The sequence below is a fragment of the Sebastes fasciatus genome, chromosome 9 (assembly GCF_043250625.1).
Source record: "Sebastes fasciatus isolate fSebFas1 chromosome 9, fSebFas1.pri, whole genome shotgun sequence".
NCBI lineage: Eukaryota > Metazoa > Chordata > Actinopteri > Perciformes > Sebastidae > Sebastes > Sebastes fasciatus.
This window is the reverse complement of record NC_133803.1, coordinates 11,976,773-11,989,160: the sequence shown is the minus strand read 5'-3', so window position 1 is coordinate 11,989,160 and position 12,388 is coordinate 11,976,773. Positions and strand designations below refer to the sequence as shown.

At 42.0% G+C, this 12,388-nt stretch overlaps 1 protein-coding gene across 4 annotated transcripts in view; it reads right to left on the bottom strand.

Moving 5' to 3' along the window:
- The window catches only part of LOC141773910 (protocadherin-15-like), a 316,265-nt gene that overhangs the window by 20,119 nt on the left and 283,758 nt on the right, over positions 1 to 12,388 (bottom strand). For all 4 annotated transcript variants that reach the window (XM_074646072.1, XM_074646070.1, XM_074646069.1 and 1 more), the window contains 3 exons: positions 7,820 to 8,035; positions 5,193 to 5,281; positions 2,891 to 3,067 (listed from right to left, as the gene is read on the bottom strand). In XM_074646072.1, the coding sequence (XP_074502173.1) occupies positions 2,891 to 3,067; positions 5,193 to 5,281; positions 7,820 to 8,035 (482 nt within the window). The remainder of the gene's footprint in view (positions 1 to 2,890; positions 3,068 to 5,192; positions 5,282 to 7,819; positions 8,036 to 12,388) is intronic.

The following is a 12,388-nucleotide window of genomic DNA, read 5'->3' as shown; positions in this document are numbered from 1 at the left end:
TTAGTTGGTTTGTGTTATTTGCTTAGTTTGGATTCAGCGACCCCCCGTGTTCTGCGAGGTAAAATTACAGGTTTTTACAATGAAATCTGGTGGCTTTGGCGAGAGCATAGATGGATTCAACGGCTTCTGTTCCTCGTCAGAAAGGGCTGTCTGACGGCAAGGTAAACCAGAGAAAATATTCTACTTATAGAGTACACTTAAACTGATATGGATTTGTTTAGGTGGGCCTTTCTTTTAGGTGGCTAAACTACGTTTTGCTGCCGGCCCCGTCCACAGCAGTACATTGCTTTGCTTCCGTGCGGTAACTCCTGTCTGTTTATCCAAGCTGGGGGCGTGCCGACCGTCATCTACTGTAGGTAATACACTGACTATGGATAGGTACCTCATACAACCCCACTTCAAAGCACTCAAACTATCCCTTTAAGTGTAATATATGTGTCAAAAAGAGGTAAATGAAATACTATATACGATATTAAAAATAGTGTGACCTATCTACCAAAAATGTGTTAATTCACACTCCTACAGATTTTCAATTACAGACATGTAGCAGAATTTGCCTCAATGTTGTAGTAAATGCATACAAGCAATCCACCCACTGTTCTTCCAATGTTGTTTTGTAGCAATAACCCGAGTGGCTTTCAAACATTCTGCTTCACAAAGGAGCGAGCACACTGCCACATCCAATTACTGTCATTTTTGTTTTTCTATAGGTGAATGAATGAGCGGAGATGAAGGTTATCAACTGGCTTCTCTGGCAATCTATCCTCTAGAGAGGTCAAATGGTAGACGGCGCTGTATTCAAGGTGGCATAAGGACACTGTGTAATGCAAGAATCCACCCGCTATGTTGTCTTTCTCTTTCTCCCTCTGTGATCTGACAGCAAAGTCACAGATATATTACATGCAATTACCCCACAACATTGTCAGACATGCACTGCATGCATAAAAAGCCTTTCTCCTCTAGTCAAAATGATTTCCCTGACAGTATCTGTATCTAAGGATGCAGCTTCATATTAAAGCAGGGATGGAGTGAGCCTCTTTTAAAATTAGCTTGGCTCTCTTAAAAGCTGCCACTTGCGATAACGGCGATGGTCACTAGTTTTGGTTAAAAAACAATACTGTCCCTATGACACAAGTGTCACACTTCCAAAGGCTCCAGCCTCAATCCCCCACTTAAAAAACAGTTGAGGCACTCCTCTGATGGTCAAGGACACCAAGATAATGTTTATAGATTAATTCAGTGCATACACAAAGCACCTCTAAATGTCATTTGAGTGGAGCATTTCCAAATGAAATGATCACAACTCATTCCAAAGAGAAGGATGCAGTTTCTTAGGAGCCACACACAAAACAGAACTGGCAGTAACCATATGAGGAGAAATAAAGACAGAAGATGGTGTCAGATAGCTCAATGTAAGGCAAGCAGCAGAGCAAATTGATAGAGAGTGAAGGGGACAACTCATAAGGGGGCTGTTTCCTATTGATTGGCAATTCACATGCTCTGATGGGGTTGCCTTTTTAAGATTGGTGTCTGAGAGAAGGGCTAAGAAACATGAGAAAGGTAAGATTGTCCTCAGGTGCCAGCTCAGGTCTTTTTGGCTGTACCACAGAGGGCCAGCCCTACAAACGCAAAAGTCTGTCACGGAGTGATTGACCGAGTGATGAAGTAACACGACTGGTCGGCCGAGTGTTTGAGTTTACTTATTGGCCGTTGCTCTTTCAAAATGAAAAGGCGGGAACAGTCCTTTGTTTTCGTTTTCATGGGGGCGTGTCAGCGGTTCCACTCACCGGTGCGATTGCTCCTCTATTGCCAAATTTCCACCAGATATGGTGACGGAGGGCGTCTCAATGCTTTCCATATGGAAAGCAGGAGAAGCAGTCCTCCAGTGCATGGTGGGAGTGTTGCGGCGAGTTGGAAAGGGTCTGTATTTGCATAAAGTTGAAAAATCTCAAGTTTATGCAAATGAGCCCGTCCAGTGCGAAACTTGGACCAAGCTGTCAAACTAGGCAATGTAGTTCTAAAATGAAACAAGATTCAGCAGTGGCATCGCCTATTTCTTGCTTAAAATGTTTTGAGAAGTAGATTTTGGTGGATTGTTTAGACGGAGTAACAGAAAGGTTATGTGCAGGCCGCCATGTTGTTTCAAGCACCGGCAAGCGGAAAACCAGGGACCAATCAGGTGCATGCCATGATAGAGTGCGTCACCGCTTTAACGGCCATGTGATTGGAGCAGCGTGTCCTCTAGTCTCCTCGCCAGACCTGTTGGACATGTACCGCTGGATTTAACATTATAGACATGACCACTGACTGTTTGTGTAACAATTTAGCCATAAATTCTCAGACTGACACGGTCCAGCCATATAGTAGGTTTTGACCGAGTCTTCTCTTCTCTGAAGGGATGAAAAATGTCTCGTAAAGCACTTTTTCTAGGTTGCTTTAATAGCGTATGAACATGGCCTCTCAGCGGTCAAACAGAAACAGAAATCTCTCCATCTCGATGTCCCAAACAAAAGGAATAAAATGTATTGCTGGCACATCTCCAGGCTCTTTGAGGCGCTGGCATGACGGATTGAACGGAATGATTGAAATACTCTCTGCTTCTCTCTCACTTTGTCCCTCCCGAACCTCGCCCCCCCTCCTTTTTCTCCCTTACATCTGCCCCTCTTCTATGACATATGGAAGACTTGCTGCACCTGCAGGATAAACACGGTCTTATGAAGAAAGTAAAGGCAGAGAAAAAATGGAGACACTATAGAGGAGGAAGCCATGGGGAGCCTGCTGACTCACTGTATGGACGGAGGGTAAAGAGAGACTGCAGGGAAGACGGCACAGCGGGGACATTAGGACATAAATTTGACTGCACTTTTTGTAATAAAATACACCCACTCACTTGAAGAGCTCCTTGGGCGAAATGGCCCTGTTGGTGAGCGGGTCAATCGCGTACACCATCAGGTCCGACTTACTGTAGTCCTCTAGTTCAAAGCCATCGCCATGACGACGCGGCCCAATTGACTCTACAATCACCTTGGCACCTGGAATCTGGTCCTGGACGTGGCGCTCCAGAATCCTGAATTGAACACAAAACCACAACTTATATAAAAAAAGGCAATAACGGTGTAAATACAAAAAAAGCAATTAATGCCTAGACCTATATAAGACAAAATCCAGGTTTGCATTAGTTTAAACCATTTCTGGCACCTCTGTGCCCAAAGCAATACAAGAGCCACCAATCTTAAGTGCTCCATTCTGGCAATGATTGGGATGCTTTCTGCTTCTCCACACTGGGCTCTTGGCAAAGGAAGGTTTTGATAATCCTTTTCAGGCAAGGAGAAATCCACACCTCAAATTACAGCCAATAAAGGAAAGCCTTGCCGTCAGCCTTTGCCAAAGTGGATAAACAGTTTGAGCACTCAGGTAAAATGGCCCTGGATCATCACCAGCTCCGTGCAAAATTGCAGACCTCTCAAATGCCATCACTGCAAAGAGCTTAACATGACTAATGTTTTTTTTTTCAGCCTAAAGAGCGGTGTCACTTGTGTGGGAGAGACATAACAAGCTCTTGAAAAACAACTATTAACACCCATTTGCCTTTCAGATCGACTAATTAGACTAAACACGGTGTCCCAACAGCGGCAAGAAAAGATTTGTCATGAATCTTTATCATTAATTAATTTGGACCAGGAAAACAGACTCTAGAGGACTCAATAGTCTCATTGGCTAATCAATGACTTTAATTGATTGGTCAATGGTTATTGGAAAAACAACAGACAAGTTGTACGTAACACTAATTCTTATTAGTTCCTGTTTGTTTTAATTGTCGTTTGGCACAACTGAATCCTAAATGTCACTCCAGGCCTTCAAAAATACCTTGAACTAAGTTCACCTCATATCATAGTACTGCACAAAAATATGCAATTCATTTTCCAGTGTCCCTGCTTCCTGAGATCAATTAACAAAGGGAATATTAGAGGGCAAGGAAATGTACAGAAATTAATATGATGCGTGGATGAGAACGGGATAAAAGATGAGGTGACGGGCATCGCTTGAAAGGTGAATATTTCCCCTTACACAGTGGCTTGCTTGATATTAAAGGGACTGTATTTAACTTTTTACACATATAAATCATTTTTTATTGCCAATGTGTGAACAGGTTGTTCTCTAACCTAAAAAAATAGACCTTCTGTGACTTTCTGGTTTTCCTCTATTAGCCTGCAGACTGCTTTTAATGTGAAGAACCCGGGCCTGTTTTTCCGGGAAAATCCAACGGATGTGACGTCATACGCGCTCCCGAGTGCTTTAGCTGTAACTAGCATTCGGTTAGAAATGGAGTCCGCTAACACCAACGACCAGCCCCCACCACAACTCAGACACCAACACAAACTCCACAGAAGCACGAAAAAAACCCGAAAGTCATATCTAGTGAAGCCCGGGAACCCAAAACAGGAATGTGACCGATGTCTGGCAAAAACTAGTGTTGTGGGAGAATAGCGAAGCCAGTGTGAAGAGTGTGTGTGCACGTAGGAAAGTGAATGGTGAAGCAAGAGACAGTGAGCGGTGGCGAGTGTGTGCGAAAAAGAGCGAGCAGTGGAGCAGGAGAGAGATAGTTTAGCTTTGAGAATATCAAGGGAATGTACACTGGAAGTTGCAGTTTGTGCAGAAATGTGTCGTGTTTCCCTGCTGCTGAGTGAAGTGACGGGGCTCCGGAGCGAGTAACGTTATCAACTCCGGTCCAGGAGACCAGAACTACGGTGACTCCCCTGTGTCTTCTGACCACGGTCGGGAGGCTGAAGCAGGAAAAGTTTACACTAGGATCAACATAGGCCGGGCTTTCGATTCATGGAGGGACCTTCGTTTGGTGAATTAACATTACTGCCAAGCATGTGAAATATATAGTGATATTGTGGATTTAGCTGGCTAATGTTGCTATAGTTAATCAACATGATACCTGTCAATCACTTTCAGTGTCGTGTGTGTCGGTTGTGCGAGGGCGAGCAACAGGACGCTGACTGTTGTTGACTTAGCGGCCACAGGTGCCATTGTTAACAAGCAATTTCTCATTGTTACAGAGAGTACATTGAAAATGAACACAAAAATGTACTCCTAGCATTATACAAACACCAATATTGGTTTCTTCTCATGTAACAGGGTATTTGTTTTTTTTCATACTTCAATCAAGGTAAATGCTGTCTTACCGAATGATCTCCTCCCTATTCTCCTCCACTAAGGTGGGTGGGACGGTGGATACAACAACTTGCATGTCCAACGCGTTGACCACAGAAACCTGAGAGAGTAGGATAGAGGGAAAGACAAAGAGAAATAAAGGAGCAAGAGGTAAAACAGACAGCAGAAAATAGAGATAAACAGCTAGTATGTCACGTACGCTCTACTGTGAGTTTGGTTGACTCATTCAAATGCTTCTGTCGGTGGATCAAATGGGACCCTCTAATTGCCTGCTTGCTGCCATGTGGCAAACTTAACAGGACTTAATTCTGATGCCGCAGTTAAGTGCATGCATAGGCAACAGCCTCTGTGCTCTGAAGCCAAATCTCCCATGCGACTCCTGTGAAATTAGGTTTCCCCTTGAAAATTAACGAGCACCATGGTTACGCACTCGCTGCTCTCCCATACCCAGGCAATGTCCCACACCCTCCTTCTGTCTCGTTAGAGGCTTGTTAGCCAGACATATTTCACTGAAACGAAAAATAAGCCTTCCCACAGTCAGGAAAGATAAGCATTGAATTGGGAGCAAAGCTGAGCTCAATCACAGTGTGTGCGTGGGGAAATTATTGGGAAATAGAAAGGCACACAGAGACAAGAGGCACACATTTAGGCAAACACACAGACACGCACACGGGCACAAACAGATGCACGTAATGTGTACACAGATAATACACATGGCTGAAAGAAAGAGTCTAATTGGATCATCAGCCAGTGGCAGAGGCCACATGTTGTGTGTCCTGTACCTACTGTGAATAATTCAATAGACTGGAATCAAAACATTTAGCACCGAGTAAACAAAAAAGCATCATTTAGGCTCGTGATGAACAAATTAGTATGAAGAAAAACAGAGCAGAGGCTTCAAAATCCAAATATACAGTTTGTGGTTGCTCTTCATGGCAGGCATCTTTTGATATATTGAATTATTAAAACAGCAATTTATGCCTACAATTATACTTTTTAAAACATTACTCGATGACAACAATAACATGTTAAAGGATACTCCATTGATTTAAAGGGGACCTATAATGCTTTTGTGCTTTTTCCCATTCCTCTAGTGTGTTATATAGTTATATATAGTTATATAGTTTTTTGTGCATGTAAAAGGTCGGCAAAGTGACAAAGCCCAAAGTCCACGCAAAAGGAGTTACTCTCCTCCTCAGAAACACTGCTCCTGAACTGCCTGAAATGCCTTGATTGAAGTCCCGCCTTTTCTTCTGTAAGGTGGTGATGTCACCAAGTAACACATCTGCATAACGGCTAGATGGCACACCCTCAAACAAGGCCTATTGAAGGAGGCGGGGTCAAGCGTCTTCAACGCGTCATATCTTTGGGGGTATAACACATGCGCAGTAAATCTTGTCTGCTACTTGCCGAAATTGAGCCACTCGCAACGCACGACAACAGCTTCAGTTACACTGCGCATGTGTTATACCCCACACCCCAAGACCCATGTCCGCCCGTGTTCCAGCCTCCTTCCATAGGCCTTGCTCTCAAACAAAACCAGTTAGCACGGATGTGGAGTGGAGTCCAAAGAGGTTTGGGCCAGCTGACCAATCAGAGCAGACTGTGCTTTTCGGGAGGGCGGGTCAGGAGCTCAAAAAGAGCGTTTCAGACAGAGGGTAAAAAGAGGTGCTGCTGCACAGCCGGTATGAGAAAAGTAAAGTGCTTTTTGCAATTTAAAGCATGTTAACATATTCTAGTAGAAACCCAAAACACAGTATGCACCTGAAAAAAACCATAATAGGTCCTCTTTAATATTTCACTTCCATGAAGTAGCGGGACTTGAACGAGAAAATAGAACGGTCAAAATCTGTGCAGCAGACGCCAAGATATCCTGACTATTACTAGTATGGGTCAAACTCCAAAACACTGGAGCCTACACTTCCCATAATGCAACTTGAAATTGTCTTTCCTTAGACCCTCCCTACCTTGTCTTTCAAGCTCCACATGCACAGTTTATAATGCAGGCTTTCTATAAAAGAGGAATTTGACACTTTGCGAAAGATGCTTTTTGGCGGCATGTTAGATAATCAATATAAGGCTATAGCTAGCTCTCGGTTAGTTTAGCACAAAGACTGGAAACAGATGTAAAAAAAAACACCCTAGCTCTGTCCAATGCTAACAAGTCCAGCACATTACCCCTGTAGCTTCATATTTATTGCACAGACATCATAGTATCAATCTTCCTATCTAACTCTGCCAGAAAGTGAATAAAATCCCTAAAACCCAATCCAAGTTTACTAAATTGATGTCACACAAAACACATAACACTCCTCCTACAGAAGACCTTACTCAACAGTTTTCATGGGTTGTGCAGCACTCCCCAATGACTACTAAATTGACTTTGACATGTCAAATTGGTGGGATGCCCCTTTGATAAGTCTACTGTATCAATGACAGAATAATAGACAGGTGACATTGCAAACCAATTCCATATTTCAAAGGACTGTTCTCTGCAGATATACCAAGCTGTGGAAGCCACATACAACGTGCAATCAATATGCCACTGGTGTGCAAGTGACCAGTGTGCACACGTGCAGTATATATATTGATCATTACAAACATATACATATAACAAGGCACAATACTGGATACTCACCACCACTTCAGCACTGCTGCTGAGACCTATTCCATAGTCGTCTGTGGCAATGACTTCAAACCCGAAGTAGGACCTACGCATATTTCGAAACATCATGGCCGACTTGACGATACCCGTGTAGGTCTCGATGACGAAGCTGTCCTGGCCCTCTGTTGTGGGTGGGATAATCAGGCGGTATGCCATCTTACTGTAATTTCCAGTGTCCTTATCATTGGCCTGTAACACACATGTCGCACACACATACGAAGTTAGACAGGAAAAACTCTGTGTGCTATTCTCTAAACAATAGAAAAAGAGAAAACAATGTGTTATGGAAAGAAAAGATAATAATATAGTGCTCCAGGGATGACTTTTTTTTGTAGGCCAACCAGGAAGTTACAATCGCATGGGTTCCCTTGACAAAAAGGGACAATGGGATTTTTCCATTGGCTTTTGGATAATTGCAAAAAAAAAAGTTCTGTGGCAAACGAGGCTGTAAAGACGGACGAGTCAGCGTGATGACGTTTTGTGGTCTCATTTAGCCACTTGTAAGCAACCGCATTTTTTAAGACACGTAAAAGCTTCTAAATTCACGAGTGGGATATTTACTGACGTAGTTTATATCCTAGAATAAAATGCTAAAATCTCTTAAGCTTGTGTTAACCACAGACCTTATTTCAGGCATCCAACTAAAAACCCATTCAAAACCCATTGACTTCCAGACGAGGGAACCGGAAGTGCAAAAATGCTAACTCATTTCCGGGTTTTATGACTCATTCCTGCACCGCTCTATTTGAGATTACAATACAGCCTGAGCCAAAATCCACCAATCATTGCTTGAGCTCTTGAGTTATGACAGTGGTTGTTTGGTTCCAAAGCATATTGCAATTTTGGCTGCTTCCCAATCAGAGATATCACAAGAGATATTTGGTCTTTGACAGCCTGCTGTGACATCAGTGAATTGGGCCGGAAGAACAATATGCTTGAAAGTCTGAACAGAAAACACTGCAGGCGGGGTTTTCATGTACAACCCTTCTTCCAAACCCCCCGTGTTGCATCAATCTTGCTGTTATTCATCACACAATCATTCTGCAGCCATGTGACAAATCTTGACAACAGACCACCAGAGCTGTCTCGTTATAGAACTTTGTTTTTCTCAGAGGCAGCATTGCCTGTTGTACATCCATGATTTGTTGCCATGGTGTTAAGTTATGTTATCTCATGAGGTCAAAACCATTGATTGACAACCACTATAACCTTGTGTTAAACTACAGCTGGTTGGAGTGGGAACCAGTGACAGTTTGGCACATTTTTATTTCCTATCAATTGATCACAGCAAACTCAAACGAGAGGTCAAAGAGTGGAGTTGTCATTTGATGCATTGTTGTTATGAAAATATAAATTATAGCTGAAACAGAATCCAGGAAGTCTCGCTGGATAAATCGTCCCGATGAAGACCTAGATTCGATACACGTTGGTCTGTTTTATTGTCTATGCTCAGAAAATAAAATCACTGTATATTTTTTACCTGAAGATGGAGTGGCTTGTTTTTTTTTTTGTTTTTTTCCATGGTTGTCTGCACCACTTAAGAACGATTTATCCAGCAAGACTTCCTGGATTCTGTTTCATGTACTTTTACCTGCCTTACTAAAGAGCACCTGTCGTGTGAGCCACCAGAACCAAGCAGCGCTGCCTTCCTCTGTTTTATAAACTATAAATTATAGCTGCTTGAAATTTGGGAAATCTATTACATCTATTAGTATGACTTTTTGATGTTTATGACATTTTCTTAAATCAAAGCAAGAAAATGACTGGGGCAAAAATCATTTAGTCCTCAAAAGCAACCGGATCATAATCTGCATGAAGCTTGTCAAACCACTCTGTGTCATTGTTGGCAAAACCACAGAAATCTCCCATCGACCTCTGAGGCACAAATTCTGACCGGCCACTGAGCTCACACACATCAATTTTCAGAGTGCCTGTCTGTAGCAAGTGACACTGATAAATAGGAGCAATCTCTTTTTTTTTTCTCCAGCTTTTGGAAGAGGATGGGAGGGGGGAGAGGAGAGCAAGGTCCCAATGAAAGGGCTGCATAAATCAACAGAGTGAGATATCCTCGTTGGGAAAAGACAAATTTACCAAATATGTAACAGCATCATTTATGTAGGGCAAACCTTTTAAAGGACACTGTGGACACTGGGGGGAAAGTGCCACTGAGTGAGGTTTGTTTGTAACAAGACAGAAAGGGGAAAATGTATGAATTCCTGTGGTTTACATTAAAAATTCAAACATTAAGGCATCTGCTTGTTGTTTAAAAAAGAAGAAGCTTTTTTTCAGTGTTTAGAACAAGGGGCCAAGCAGTCAAGAGGGCGCTGAAAAAAAACACGTCATTTGGCTACCCATGAATCCAATTACTTACTGATTAAATAAGAGGGTCAAGTAAGTGCCACGAGGAGCAGGGTGTAATCATGCAATCAGGCTTTTCTTCTAAACAGCATTTTTAACTTGTTAATCACATATTTTCCACTTAACTTTTCCAAACCACTGAAATTAGACTTTAGCAGCAAACGAAGCAAACCTGTCTGGCATTGTAAAGTGCCTTTGCTTACATAAAAATGCTTGCCAGTTACTGCTTGAGACAATAATGTGATGATATGTATTATTTTTGTATCTATTTTTAAGTGTCAGAGTATGCCAAATGTTGACGATATTTCTAATGATTATCTCCAGAGAAGCTGGCGCTCAGTCTCATTACTAATGAAGTCAAGTACAAACATTTCACACTAGCCATACTCCAAAGAAGCCCTGGCCCGTGGGGAAATTATAGATAGCACTTGACCCACAATTCTACACTTTGGAGTGTATTCCAAGTTTAAGGAAAGACAGGAAAGGGATTCTGAGATGGTCGAGTGGTTGAAGCCACTGCAGTGTTCAGTCGATGATGATCTATTCAGCTATCTGTACTTCTGAGCCTACACGAAATGTGTTTTTCACCGGGGCAATCAATCGATTAAAATATGAATCACGATTAACTGATGATTGTCCGTAGTTATTAGCAATTAATCGGAAATGAATCCCACATTTTTTATCTGTTCAAAATGTACCTTAAAGAGAGATTTGTCAGGTATACACTTATCAACATGGGAGTGGGCAAATATGCTGCTTTATGTAAACATATGTATATATTTATCATTGGAAATCAATCAACAACACAAAACAATGACACATATTTTCCAGAAACCTTCACAGGTACTGCATTTAGCATTAAAAAAATATGCTGAAATCATAACATGGCAAACTGCAGCCCAACAGGCAACAACAGCTGTCAGTGTGTCAGTGTGCTCACTTGACTAGGACTTGCCCCAAACTGCATGTGATTATCATATAGTGGGCATGTCTGTAAAGGGGAGACTCGTGGGTACCCATAGATCCCATTTTCATTCACATATCTTGAGGTCAGAGGTCAAGGGACCCCTTTGAAAAATCGCCATGCCAGTTTTTCCTCGCCAAAATCTAGTGTACGTTTAGAGCGTTATTTAGCCTCCTTCGCGACATGTTAGTGTGACGGTTCGGTACCAATGGATTCCTTACGTTTTCTAGTTTTATATGATGCCAGTATCTTCACTCGTCCTTATAAATATACAACACACAAGCAGTGATCATGCAAAGTTACCTGTACCTGTACTGACCTTTTGACTACTTATGTACTACTTATTTACTGCAGGGGTTAATGTTAATGTAATGTTTTTACATGATTTTACTACATTGATAGACATTTCCTAAAATGTCTACATCTCTTCACGTGCAATCATCTGTCTTGTAAATATGTGCTAAGCCCATGTTTCGAGTTGTCAAATGCAGTAAAGAATGATTCACATAGCTTTACCAAGTCCTTGAGGAATGTTTTGTGTCCTATGAGAGATGTTTTTTAAGTTATAACATAAAGATTAAGGATAAGCTCATTTCCTGCTGAAAAAGCAACCCAAGAGTTTTATTTGAGACCATCAATAAAATGAATATAATCCCCTGCTGCCTCTGGTATTCCGGTCTTTTTACTTTTAGAAAGCAACAAATTTCTTTTGGGGCTATAAGATGAGTGGCAGCTCCCTCCTCTGCATCCTTTGATGATTTGGGCTGATTTTCACATCTGCCGCAAGGTCTGAAATACTTTTCATGAATCTCCCTTCATGACGTTTGTACTCCTCAACTATCCTGCCAGATATTACACCTTCGTCTTTTCCTAAACATTCTCTAGACACCATTGGCGTCCGTTATACTGTAAATAGCTCCCATGCTTCTGCACAGGTTCCAGTTTAATTTAAACTACTACAGTTACGGGCCACAGTTCCTCCCAATGAGGTTTCCTTTCACCTCCAAAATATTTGAAAAGATGTTAGTGAAATCCATATTACACTATAACTATGCTGTTGGTCTGTGCTGTGTTGTGACCACAAATGAGTGACACACAGTTCAAATGATTTTTGAGCATTCTTACACAGCGTAAAACAGGCAAATTACCTGCATAAACCGCACCAAAGAGATGAAGATAAACACCGCCTTATATCCATTCTTATGTCTCCACTTGAACAA